We start from the raw sequence: 13,408 nt of genomic DNA on the forward strand, positions 1-13,408 counted from the left end.
TGTATAAGTCTAGGGTGGTAACTCCAAAGCAGGCGGGGGCAGGGAAGAGCCAGGGCGCCCGCTCCCCACCGGATCGCCCCCCCCACCTCTCAGATTCCCACAGCAGCCCCAGCCCTTGGCTGCTCTGGCATTTCCTTGCTTGCAAGCAAGGAAACGCCAGACAGAGCATTTGCCTGCTTTGGGGGTTTCCTTGCTTGCAAGCAAGGAAACCCAAAAAGCAGATGACTGCTCTGTCTGGCATTTCCTTGCTTGCAAGCAAGGAAACGCCAGAGCAGGTGGGGGCAGGGAAGAGCTGGGGCCACCCATGACTTCGGGCACATGCCTGTGGGTTGCCCAGCAGGCTGCTGCCCTCCGCACAAAAAACGTGCTGAAAAAGTCGACTTATATGCGAGTATATACAGTAGGACTAAAAATTGGAAGCTAAAGCTACTGTTTTCTGCAGGAGCCTAGTAAATTATATTTCGTGTGTTTTGATCAATTATGTGTACAGTGGAACCTCGGTTTTCAACGATAATCCAGGCAGCGAAAACCGAAAACGGCGTACTCTGAGGTACACCATTTGCGCATGTGCAACGCAAACGGCGCATCGGAGATATTCAAAAGTCGCCTCGGAAGCCGAGGCAACTGCCGATCTCCGAGGCGACCAAATGGCCAGGAGCGACCAGCAAAGACCAAAATCGTCAATCTCCGAGGGCAATGAAGACCGAGGTTTGACTGTAGTTGGTTTTGATTCAGCATTTTAATGAAGACATTATGTTGTGCCTAGAATAGTGAGAAAAGTATATGGCAAATGGCAAAATGGATTGTGCTTGGGTGCTTGGAATGAGGCAGCATTGTTGTGTATGTGGCACTGTATTAGTACAAGAAGATATATAAAAATAGGGATATATTATAAAGTAAAAAATGAAAACACAATCTGAACCAACAATTTGAAAAGTGTGACAAGCAGATGATTGTAAACAATATTTCATATAACATTAAAAAGAGTGTACATGTGCAGAAGTCTAAATTGCACAACTGTAGAAATACAAGAAACATCAACACACCTGACCAACTACAGATTGCCAGCCAAATTCTCGAGGTAAATCTTTATCAGACCATTTATCAGATCAATTTTAAAACAGCTACAGATTCAAAACAGGAAGCAAAAAAGGATTTCATCTTAGCTGTATGAGATGCTGAAATACTACCATCTCTTCCTGTCTTTGGTGTGCCATTGTGATGCCACTAAAGACAGATATTAAAGTACTGATTCAGTACCAGAAGGAAATTTTTGGAAAAATTTAGCTGTTACTTTCCTCCCTCGTCCTAAAAGAAATTAAATGGGATTAGCGCTTAATTGGTTAGTGGTAATAATATTAAAGTGACGCAAAGTGGTAAGCTGAAGGCACAGACATCGCTGCATCGTTCAGCTATAGTACCTCTCTTTTGTCATTGGCTCCACAGAAATGGTAAAGTCTGTCAGGGAAGCAACAGAATCCTTTTTGGGAAACACAAATAACTGGTGGTAGATATTCTTTCTCTCTTTGTCCGTCTTCCTCCCCTCATGAGCTTAGCTGACATGGATGTATTTTTTTCCTAGTGGCTACAAAGTAAGCTGTTGACACTTACACATGAGGATGAAAGTAAGTTTGAAAATTGATCTTTTGTCAAGATTTTCATTGAGAGCATGCTTTTTTGAAGAGTCAGAGTTGAAATAGTAATTATTTGATCACCTTTATCTCGTTCTGTCAGTCTTAGAGAATATCCAGTCTAGCTGGGGCACGAGGAGCACCCGCATTATCGGTGGGGGCGAGGGTGCTGGTAGCTGGTCACCCCTCAGCTCTGCAGCCAGAAAAGCCAGAAGTATGGGCTGCCATGGAGCTGCACTGGTGTCCCAATTGGATGCCAGTGTGGAGGGCAAGTTGGGTGTTCTTGGGGTTGGAGCTGATGTTGGTCAACTTCTACCTCAGGTTTGCAGCTAGTTGTGCTGAGGCCCAGGTCTTTTTGGGTGGTGTATGTCCATTAAGCCCTACAGGCTTTCCAGTGACAGGGTTGTTGGGGGTTTTTTGTTTTGGCTTTTTCTTCCTCCCCACGCTACAGGAGGTGGTGGGTTGGCACCATCACCAACCACCAGGGGCTCTTGGTAGGACTGTATATCATGTACAACAGATCACTGTTCCATAAGGGTATGAACCAGACCAATAAGCGTCAAATACCATTATATTGACCAGGAATAGAGCACACGATTCCTAGAGCAGTTTTCCTGAATAATTTGTTTAGTGTAGAGAAGAGCCTGTTTGCGGTCTGAAGTGGAATTACCAGTTTTTTGAAATTAATAAACTTGTGCCTTAAAGTCTGTCTTACGAAAAATTGCAAATTAATATGTATGAGAAAACCACAATTCTCAGAAAGGCTTCACTGGTAAATTCATATTTTAGATCTTATCTTTAGGCAATCTGTAATAACTATTATAGTAAAGGGAATTTGATAGGCTTTTCTTTATGCTGAAAAAATCTGAACAAACTATATGAGCCAATTGGGTATTTTACTCCATACTTATCTGGAAAAAAGGATTTTTAAGGCAGAATCAGCCCATAGTATTTCCTGCATTTAAGGAATAGGTTATTATGCTTGGTGGCATCTGAACATACCATTAGCTTATACAGTTATGCCCCATTGATTTTTTTCATAGCTTGAATATGCATCTGACCTCTGAGTTTCATATTCCTTCATGCCTAGCCACAACAGTCAGTATGACAGAATAGCAGTTAATTGGTATCAAGCAATAGCAACCTGAATTCTGCAGTTCAGATGGGGGAAAGATGTGCAAAACCCTCAAACAGTTTGGCGCTACCTTTCCCCAGAAGCTGCTTCCTTGTTTTCTCCTATTAAAATATCAGACTTGACCATAGGAAACTCTAGCTTTAAAAGGGGCTTGGACAGATTTATGAAGTTGATCTATGGCTACCAATCTTGATCCTCCTTGATCTGAGATTGCAAATTCCTTAGTAGACCAGGTGCTCGGGAGCAGCAGCAGCAGAAGGCCATTGCTTTCGCATCCTGCATGTGAGCTCCCAAAGGTATCTGATGGGCCACTGTGAGTAGCAGAGTGCTGAGCTAGATGGACTCTGGTCTGATCCAGCAGGCTCTTTCTTATGTTCTTATGTTCTTTTGTAGACATGCTCTTAACCATCAGAGACGTGAAATTGTAAAATACGAATTTTTGTAAAGTTGTGTGAGAATTATGACACCCTCTTTGACTTAAATTGCCGGCTAATAATTGCTGCTTCTTCCTTAAACCTAGAGTCAACAGAAGTTCCTTCCTTAAAGAATATTGAAGATACCTTGGGAAAAACAATTGCGCTTTGCCAGAGGAATTCACACAATTTAAATCAACAGCAACGAGAGGTGAAGTCTGCTGTGTAGAAAGAAAGTGCTCTGTTTTTGTCTTCTGTGACTTTTGTTACATCACAGCGAAACTAGAATTGAGAACAAATGTGTGATTGTTGATGTCAAGTTGCACATTCAGTTCCCTATTCTCTTTTGTGTTGTTTAAGAGAGCTTACCTTCTGTTATAAAACCTCAAGGCTCTGAGTTTCCCCATAGTAACCTTGCTACTGGTGGGTATTTACCAAAATATTTAGTTCGGCCCTTGGTTTTGTTATTCCAGGGATTGGGTAGCCTGTTCATAAGCCAGAGAAGTTAAATAAGTATCTCAGTGCAACTGAGGAAGTGAGATGGGGCGGGGGAGGGGGGATTGAGCAGATAATTTTGCTTTATGAGATGCATAAGTTGGCAATCACAAGGCTACCTTTTGGATCTTCTGTAGGCACTGTGGTTTCCACTACTAGAAGCTATGATGTCTCCACAAAGGTCATCTAATTCTGCGGTGCTGTGGCTTTATTCTGACTGTAAGTATGCTGTTTTTTTGTGGCAGAGATGTCTACTGCAATATGACCTTTATGCGTTGTGTTTTCCTTTAAGCTAGTTAACTGAAGAAGAAGAGTTTGGATTTATATCCCCCCTTTCTCTCCTGTAAGAGCGTGGGTAGATTTTCCACATAATTAGTGCACAGCACTTAAATGTACCCTGAACTTTATCATACAACCTAGTTACCTCTGCCTCTTCCTTTTCCTTATAGCAAGTAATGAATTTGAGCTTAGGGCAAAAGGGTATGATGTTTAAACCATTTTCCTATGTTAATATTTCAGCCCCTTCCCTGAACTTTTTGTGCTTTCAAAAAAAAATGAGAAAATCCACAGAAAAATACCTGTGAATTTGTATTTTGGCAGATCCTGCAGAAGTTTATCACAGTAGAAAACAGTCTCTGTTCACAAGCCATTTGATGATGAAGAAGAAGGGATTGGATTTATACCCCCTTTCTCTCCTGTAAGGAGACTCAAAAAGGGCTTACAAACTCCTTTCCCTTCCTCTCCCCACAACAGACACCTTGTGAGTTAGGTGGGGCTTAGAGAATTCTGTAAAACTGTGCCTAGCTCAAGGTCACCCAGTAGGAATGTAGGAGTAGGGAAACAAATTTGGTCCACCAGATAAAATTTTGCCACCCATGCAGAGGAGTAGGGAATCAAACCCAGTTCTCCAGAGTAGAGTACACCTGCTCTTAACCACTACACCACACTATACCTGAGAATGTATTTCTATTAGATGTGCTCTTTCTTGGTGATGTTTGGAGTTATTGACAAGAATTTGCTTCTCTTGGCCATGACACTGATGTATTTTTCCCTCCCTGCAGTTTTGAAGAACTTGACAATGCAAGTGCTGAACAACATGGCAGCTTTCATTGCACTACCATTGATCTTGCAGAGAATTCTACAGGTAAGCTGTTAAGAGATAAAGATACTGTAGTTAATCAACATACTTTAACTGAACATCTTTGTAGTTAAACTGTGTATGCTATGATACTGCTCATGTGCTTTGTGTACTTTTGAAAAGCACGTGCCCTTTTGTCCTCTTTTGTAATATATATTTGTGGTCAGTGGGCATAGTGTTCTATTCTGTATTCTGAGTCCATCTTTACACTGCTGGCTCCACCTCCGAAGCTCTACCTCCACAGTCATGTGGACTTCAGAAGCAGAGCCTGCAGTTTAAACCCAGACTCAGCCATGCTGAGCCTAGTATTGAACTCCGGACTCAGCCTGACTGGGTCCAGCTTTATACTGCTGGCTCTGCTTCCAAAGTCCATGTGACTTTGGAGGCAGAGCTTTGGAGTTGGAGCAAGCAGTATAAAGCTTGACCCAGCCAGGTCAAGCCTGCAGTTTGATGCAGGGCTTGGCCTGACTGAGTCCACATTTACATTAAAGCAGGCAAAACAGATATCTTGGTGGGAAGGGGTTTGGGTGACTGAGGGTTCCCCCTTCAAGTGACACCTGGGCATGTACCCTGGCTACCCTACGCTAGATATGCCTCTGGAAGCAACCTATGCCAATTCTGCTTTCCCGCTGCAGAGATCTGCTTTGAATCCTGTGTGATTCCTGAGGATACCCTGGGCTTCACGAATATTTGGAGGGTGGGGCTATTGTGATAAGAAGAGGACTCATAAAGATCCATGCAATAAGCAGAGTTTGTGGTTATATTATAGCAAAGCTTATGTTTTATTACCGTATACACTTGAGTATAAGCCGACCCAAATACAAGCCGAGGCACCTAATTTTACCACAAAAATGGGAAACTTATTGACTCGAGTTTAAGCCTTCGAACTTGACTCAGTAGCAGCTAAAAACAGAAGATTTGGGAGCAAGATGCGATAGAGTTGCTTAACAGGGTTTGTATTAGGGATGAGCAGCTTTCTAGCACTCTAGGAACACAAATGAACCACTGTTTTCCTCCAAATGTAGAATAATTCTGGGATTCATAGCCATGCCAGCCTAAATGTTGCTCCAAATAAAGTCTTTGTCTTCAGCAACATCAGTATTTGGCAGTAAACAGCAGTGGCGTAGGAGGTTAAGAGCTCGTGTATCTAATCTGGAGGAACCGGGTTTGATTCCCAGCTCTGCCACCTGAGCTGTGGAGGCTTATCTGGGGAATTCAGATTAGCCTGTACACTCCCACACACGCCAGATGGGTGACCTTGGGCTAGTCACAGCTTCTCTGAGCTCTCTCAGCCCCACCTACCTCACAAGGTGTTTGTTGTGAGGGGGGAAGGGCAAGGAGATTGTAAGCCCCTTTGAGTCTCCTGCAGGAGAGAAAGGGGGATATAAATCCAAACTCTTCTTCTTCTTTTTCTAAACTACTGTATGAAGAATTGTATTCATCCAGAATGCAACGCACCAATAATCCTTAGGAGAGAAATGCGTTGGTTTCTTTTAACACACACACGCACGCACGCACGCACGCACGCACACTTACACACACACAACCTAGTTGTAATGCTATGCAGGCTGTCCTTACAGCTTGTTTTTACAGCTCTCTGGTGAGTTAGAAAAAAAGCAGCAACATGCTTACCGGATCCCCACAGCAGCCCCAGCTCCGGACGCCATCTTGGAATTACTGTATATACCCGAGTATAAGCCTTGGGGGGGCTTTTTCAGCATAAAAATGTGCTGAAAAGTCAGCTTATACTTGAGTATATACAGTATGGTACTAGTTTATTTAAAGAACCTTGTGAAAAGAATGTGGGTAACTTTTGTTGCATGGATTCTGTTTACAAATATTGGAAACAAAAACTATTACCAATGATAGAATAGCACATATGCCATCTATGACATGCTATGCTTATGAAAAGACTATATCACTTTTTAAACTGCATGAAGTAACTATCATAGCAGGTCAGATGTGGGGAGGTGAAGTAACCAAGTTCACTTGGGTCTGGCACAAGGAAACTGCCCCCCCCCTTAACTGAAGTTCTCAGCTGCAGTACATAATTTAATTAAAACTGCCTGGGAACATGTCCTTGAGATAGATCGTTATGGAGGCATGTACTCTGCACCTGTTAAAGGCAGAAAACCTTTTAGGCTGGAAAATTCCTTCGAGATGGATACTCTCTTAACAATAACCCAAACAACATGCTATGTCAGAACAGTAGCAGCCATGCCAGCTTGCTTTGTTTTGGAATAGTATTAAATGAAGGAAGGAAATCATGAGGCAACAAGTATTAGCCTTTTTGTAAGTATTAATCATGTGAAAGTGAAATTGAGGTTTGGTTATATTATGTGCAGCATCCATTTTCTGTTAACTTTAATTAAAATATACTTCAGAATGTCCAAGTGTAATTTCAGAAGGATCTTAACAAGTAATTTGTTTTGTCTCTGTTTTAAAAGCTAACTGTAACCCATTTGCCCCTCTTCAAATTTAATTTTGTCAAAGACAGGTTTTTTCTCTCCTCTTTTATTGAGAAATATTTTGTTCCTCACTAGAAACACCATTTTAAAATGGTTCCTTGGCCAGATTACATGCCTTTTTGGAAATCTCTCCTAAGAACAAAAGCTTGTTGGTATGAATCAAATCATGATTTTTTAAAAGACCTTCTATGTGAAACATAATTACTCTGTGTTGTACTACAGTGTCTATGTGATTTATAATACCAATTCTCATGGCATCTGGGCTTGTTAATATTTGTGTAAAGCCATGTTAGCATTTCTTTTAAGCTTTGATGAAATATTGTTGTAGGGATTCTAATTGACACATCTTTAATTTTATTAAAGTTGGCTGCCTGTCTTCCCACCCTAGTAATCACTGTCACCCTGATTTTTTTTTGCAGTGTTGATACTTTTGTAAAGTGGGAAACATAAAGCTTTTTAAAAAACAAAACCTTCTATCTTCTGCTGCTCCATCCCTAGTTTCATGCATCAAAAACCAAAATAAATTCTGTTAAAAAAAAGCTTTCCTTCTTATATCAGTGTGCCCTACTGACAGCTGTAATAGATGGCGTATGTAACACATTCTCTAAGACTGATTCAGAAGCAAAGTCCAATGAATCTAACAATCTTATTTCCAGCTTGAATTGTTCTGTGTGGGATCATGGTGGGTGTTTAAATGAACACAGAGATAATCGACTACAGACAAATGATCTCACTGAGTATTGGTTCGTAAGAATCACTGGGTCATTGTCCTACAATGGAAAACACTATGCTACAATTCTCTCTGTAAAATATTTCCTTCCTTTTCCTGTGTCTGTTAAATGAAGTTCCTGTAACCATGTGTGTCACGTCTCATATGTACGACCGCTTGGTTGGAGCCTCGTTTTCTGTTGGTGCTGTTGGATGCTGATAGAAATAATTATTAATGACTCTTGAATAACATATCAGATGTATTCAGCAAACACTGTATTGACCCAGCACTGCATCTACATGCTCTGAATGCAGTTGTGGGTAGGAAATAGGTGGATTATCCATTTGTATTAGGTAATTCACAACAGATTGAACCGTTGGGTTGGAAGAGTTGTGTCTGAAGAGAGCCTCCTCGCTTTAGTCAAAATGCAGTTTTGTGCATAAATGATAGAAGTGCTGAAGTGCAGTTTTTCCATAGAAACACCTGGGCCATGATTTCACATGAGCTCTTTATTTACATAATTGGGACTTTATTAAATGCGATTAACACTAGGCTTTGATTTAAATGTGTCTCATCAGAGGATTTTATAACATTAAAGGAAGACGAAACATGTCTTATGGGACATGGTAGGGAGACTCTGGGGCACTTAATTGAAGTTTTATCCCATTAAATGCGTGAGCACTGTCTGAAGAGATAGGAAAGGTGAAGCAGTAAATCTTTCACAAAGCTATAATCCCACATGAATGTTTTAAATCAGATAAATTCAGGATCTTCACTATGGGGTGTTTCAAATTCAAGAAATTAAAATTCTATATGTAAGGTTGTGAGAAAGTCAAAGCTGAATTTGAGGATATTTCCTGCATACAGTAACCTTTTAATGTGATAAGAAGTGTTCTGAATTCTTCTGAAACAACAGGGGACTCTAAGGGCTAAACAGTATGAAAGATGAAATTGATGTTGTATTGATTTTATTTCCAATACTGGACTTGTCTTAGAGGCAGACTTAGAGACTTGTCCAAATTAAATGGACAAATGGTATAAAATATTGTGTGTTTCTATTACTGTTTGAGTCATTAGGACTGTAAGCCTAAAATAGAATCTTCAAAGAGTCTAATTAGAAATGCTACACTGTTTATCCATTTTCTTTGCAATGGAATTGGTTAGATGTATTAGAACAAGGTATCCAACTGATTTTCTCATCCATGCCATTTTTGACAGATGTAACCATCTCTGAGATTGTTCAGTTAGCAGCTGCAGTACTGCTGCCTCGAAACATCTGGTTGAATTGCATAGTTTTATTATTGATTATATGATACATGTTTTAATTGTACCTTTAATTTTGAGAATGTATGTGTCCTAGTGAATCTTAGTGGAAGATTAAAACCAGTAAAAAAAAAATTAAAAACCAGTAGCACTCTCCAGGCAACTGAGCAACAAACTAGGGAAGATACATTTTGCGTAGAAACCCCAGATTCCATTGTGAAAATCACCTTCCCCAGGCATTTTCTGGTGTTAGTTGATCCGTGAGAAACAAGCTATCAGCAGTACCTTGGCTCTGATACCTCTTTTTCATCATTAAAGGTTAATCTGCACCCCTGCTTAAACATATTTTGAAAGTCAACCAGACAGTTAAATTTTGTCAAGGTTATAATTTCTGGTACAGAGATCTTTCATACTAGCACTGCAGACTTTTCATGAGAGAATAACTCAGGAAACTATCCAAGAAGCTGAACTGTTCTGCCTTAGTCATATTCTGCTTTGAACTCCTGAAGGCCTAATTAAATATTTTAAAATTATGTGTAAGTAATTATGCACATCTGTTTCTGTGCATCTTATACTTGATCTGATACTCTAGAGAGGAGAAGTGTCTCTCTGCTGTTCCCTTTTTCTTGTGCCCCTTTCCCAATTGAACAGACCATGGGCTGTTCCCCACCTCCACAATCCTATAGCATGGGGTGGGGGGGGGCATGCAAGAAACATATTCACTGTCCTCTCCTTGTGGGAAGTAGCCCACATGGGGGCAGCAATAACAGGAGATAGCATGCTTGATAAAAGCAATTTCAGTAGGTATAGGAATGCATATGGTTATCTATTATGGTGCGCCTATAAAATATAACATCTGGTTAGGCTCTCTGAATGGTAAACCCCTAGATGAGATAGTATGTCATGCAGACTATCTCTGTCCCTTGGTCATCGTTTAAAAGATCAGATGTAGAACATTACAAGCTCTGAAAAGTAGCACTGCTTCATTTGAAAGTCTTTTTAAAATGTTCTGATATCAAGAAGCTGGTGCTTCAAAATACTTTGAAGTTAATATTTCAAAAAGTAAGTCTTTAAGAAGACTACTCAGGGTGGATGCTTAAATTATAGATTAAGGGGAACTGGTCTCAGCCTGGTAAAAGGAAGGAAGCCTGCATGGTGCTATAGTAAAGCCATATTTATTTAAACTGAAAGCAAACTTTTATCTGAATTGCTTACAAAAGGGTCACTACAAGATACATGTGGACTAGTTGAAGAGATAATGATTGGCACAAACACAGTGAAGTTTGACCCTGGCAGTATTCTGTCAATTGGTCAGCAATTTTAGGGACAGATCTATTTGCCTCCGTCAAAACCGCACAGCCAGAAGGTTTGAGAATTCTCATGAGAAAGGGCAGAATGATTGACTAAAAGTTCAAGGGCAAAAAGTATTCTGTATGTGTTGCATACATTTTCAATCTTTTTCTCTGAGTTCTTAGGAAAGTGGATATTGACGAAGTCCGCTAATCAAAAGGCCACATCTCCTGAGTCTAGCATTTTACCACTTCTGTCTCAAAGCTTTAGACACTAGGGATTTCTGTGTGCCTTAAAAGCAATGATTAGTTCCAGCTTTTCTTCCGAAGATGCAGTCTGCTTTTGATTGCTCTCGGTAGACAATTTTAAACTGGCTTCGTTTTTGTTCCAGCCTGTCCTCTAGACTATTACCGGCAGTCTGAAAATGGTATGAGTGAGAAGGTATACTTCAGAAGCACCAAAACATTTTTTGATGACCTGCACCTTCTGTTACCTTATATTGCTTATGCACTTAGGATAAAGAGCAGTTCAGATAATCGTTGGTGAGATAACTAAAAGGTTACATTTGGTATCTCAATCAGTAGGACTGCTGTATTGAGCACAACGGTTCATTTTATTAACAGATCCTCCTGTGACAGCTTCTTATACCAGTCATCTTCAGAATAGATCTGCTGTTCTAATATAGTCTGGTCTCACAAGTTGCATCTGTAGGATTCTGTAGACAGTTGGTTTTGAGAAACAGAACTTGGTGGAATTGAAAATAAATTCTTCGATATTCTGCTGTTATACGCCTTGGTCTAGGTGTTATTAAAGCCATTTCAATAATATTATTTGCTCACCAGGGCCACCTGCTGTGTTGGACTGTATACAGTTCTTTGGATGTGTCATTTGGCATTGGAAGGGTACTTACCAGGATGGACATGGTCAAAGTGACTTTAGTACTGGAGTGGTGTAGGTCCCATTCATCTTGGCAGGGGAGTTTATGGTGCCAAGCTGAGCAATTTGGCTGTTGTAACAGGCGATATCATACTTATCATAGAAAATATATTTTACTACATGAGCAACAGTAGTTCTTACACCAAATATGTAACATGATGATGACATACACGTATGTGTGTTTTTGAATGCCTGTGTATTTGCACAGGGTACTTTAATATTGAAAGATGTGTACACATGTGTGTGTTAAACACATTCCGTACATGCTTGCTTCAGAAGACAGTGCTGTATATAAAGTGATTACTTGCCTTAAATTAAAAACATAAAAATACTGAAGGGAACTGGGAAAGCAGGGCTGCAGCGTGACTGGTAGGGAGGGCTGAGGTGAAAGAGCAATGCTGAGGGCAGAACTCTTTATTATCATCCACATTTTCATTCTTGTACTCAAATGTGTGCCCTCCTACTTATCACTACCCTGCTACAATGATGTAAACTCTGCCATTTTTTTTCTTTTTCATAGTGATTTGAAATTAATCAAATCGTGTAAACAGAACAATAGGGACTTGTGCCTTAAACAAACCTTAAACAAAGCATTCAGCGAATTCTGTGTTTGTGCTCTGTGTCTTTAAAACTGATCATGCCATAAATGCTGGACCAACTTAGATTAATGAGAGAGATGTCTAGAGTGGTCCATACTTGCAAAACTTTGTATGTATTTCTCAAACAGCTGCTTCCCCACTCCTTTCCACCCCCTTCCATTTGCCTTCTAACCCTTAATGTGCACACGCTTCTAAAGTGCCTCAGAAAAGAGGAGCCATCTCCTTGACAGATAAAAATAGTTTGCTGTATGTCATGGATCACGTACATGCTGTGCTGAGGGCCTAGACATCCCAGTTGCTCTCCATAATTTATATGGGGCCTCCGCATGATGTACTTTCTATGCTGCTGCTTTTAAATTATACATGCTAAAATAAAATGTGCTTACTGAAAACAGATTGTGACCTAAAAAGACACCACTACCTTTGCATAGATGTAGTATTGGCATGTTTCCTTAAGGCTTTAGCTCTTGAATAGTTAAAAAACCTGACTGTTGGTTTATATGTATATTTGTAAAATAGGAAGGAATCTGTAACATATTGTGCAACTACTGTCTTGTGGGTGACTTCAGCATCCCAGGTTTTTGTAGTTTAATTCATTCATACTATTTGAAGCAGGATAGTTTCTGTTGCTGTTCTGTCAAATTATTATCACTTTTATATACCACTGCGCAGACTGCAGCTCTTTCGACAGAAGTGATAAAAGAAGGTGCCACAAGGCAGAAGTGCAAACTTAAAGGGAGGGTTTTGTGTAACAGCTGATGTTTTGAGATATGCAGCTATGTATAATCTCCAGTACTATTTTTGGATGGGCAGGTATTGATGCTGTCTGTGTGACTTGCAAGTTTTAGTACCAAATCAGTGGATTTAACATTTGGAAAAACCTTTATTCTGTAGAGGACTGTGCCATCTACTCGCTTTAACTCTCTCGGTTATCATAAGTTACTGGTTTCAAGTAGTAGTGCTGGCTTCTTTTGCACATGAATTAGTTAAGATCACTGAGATCTATTCTAGTCTAGATAAGTCAGTTCTGCTATTGTTATGGTATGATTAGCCCTGACCTGGTTAGTACTTAGATGGCACACCATTGAGGAAATTGAGGCTGCTGTGCAGAGGTAGGCAATGGCAAACCACCTCTGAATGTCTCTTGCATAGAAAACTTTGTAGGGTTATCATAAGTCAACTGTGACCTGATGACATTTTCCACTACTATGATATAATTTTCTTCCTACAACATGTCACAGAGGATACCTGCCTGTTTCTGTAAAACGACCTTTGCTGATTAGTATAATTAGCTGTTTGGAATAATCACTGAAATAAATATTTTAAACTAG

The 13,408-nt window shown here is 40.2% G+C and overlaps 1 protein-coding gene across 5 annotated transcripts in view; it reads left to right on the plus strand.

The window, feature by feature from the left end:
* The window catches only part of VPS8 (VPS8 subunit of CORVET complex), a 107,612-nt gene that overhangs the window by 69,732 nt on the left and 24,472 nt on the right, over positions 1–13,408 (plus strand). For all 5 annotated transcript variants that reach the window (XM_048505880.1, XM_048505882.1, XM_048505883.1 and 2 more), the window contains 4 exons: positions 1,583–1,625; positions 3,287–3,390; positions 3,812–3,893; positions 4,736–4,818. In XM_048505880.1, coding sequence (XP_048361837.1) covers positions 1,583–1,625; positions 3,287–3,390; positions 3,812–3,893; positions 4,736–4,818 — 312 coding nt within the window. The remainder of the gene's footprint in view (positions 1–1,582; positions 1,626–3,286; positions 3,391–3,811; positions 3,894–4,735; positions 4,819–13,408) is intronic.

Source organism: Sphaerodactylus townsendi, linkage group LG08 (assembly GCF_021028975.2).
Source record: "Sphaerodactylus townsendi isolate TG3544 linkage group LG08, MPM_Stown_v2.3, whole genome shotgun sequence".
NCBI classification, from domain to species: domain Eukaryota; kingdom Metazoa; phylum Chordata; class Lepidosauria; order Squamata; family Sphaerodactylidae; genus Sphaerodactylus; species Sphaerodactylus townsendi.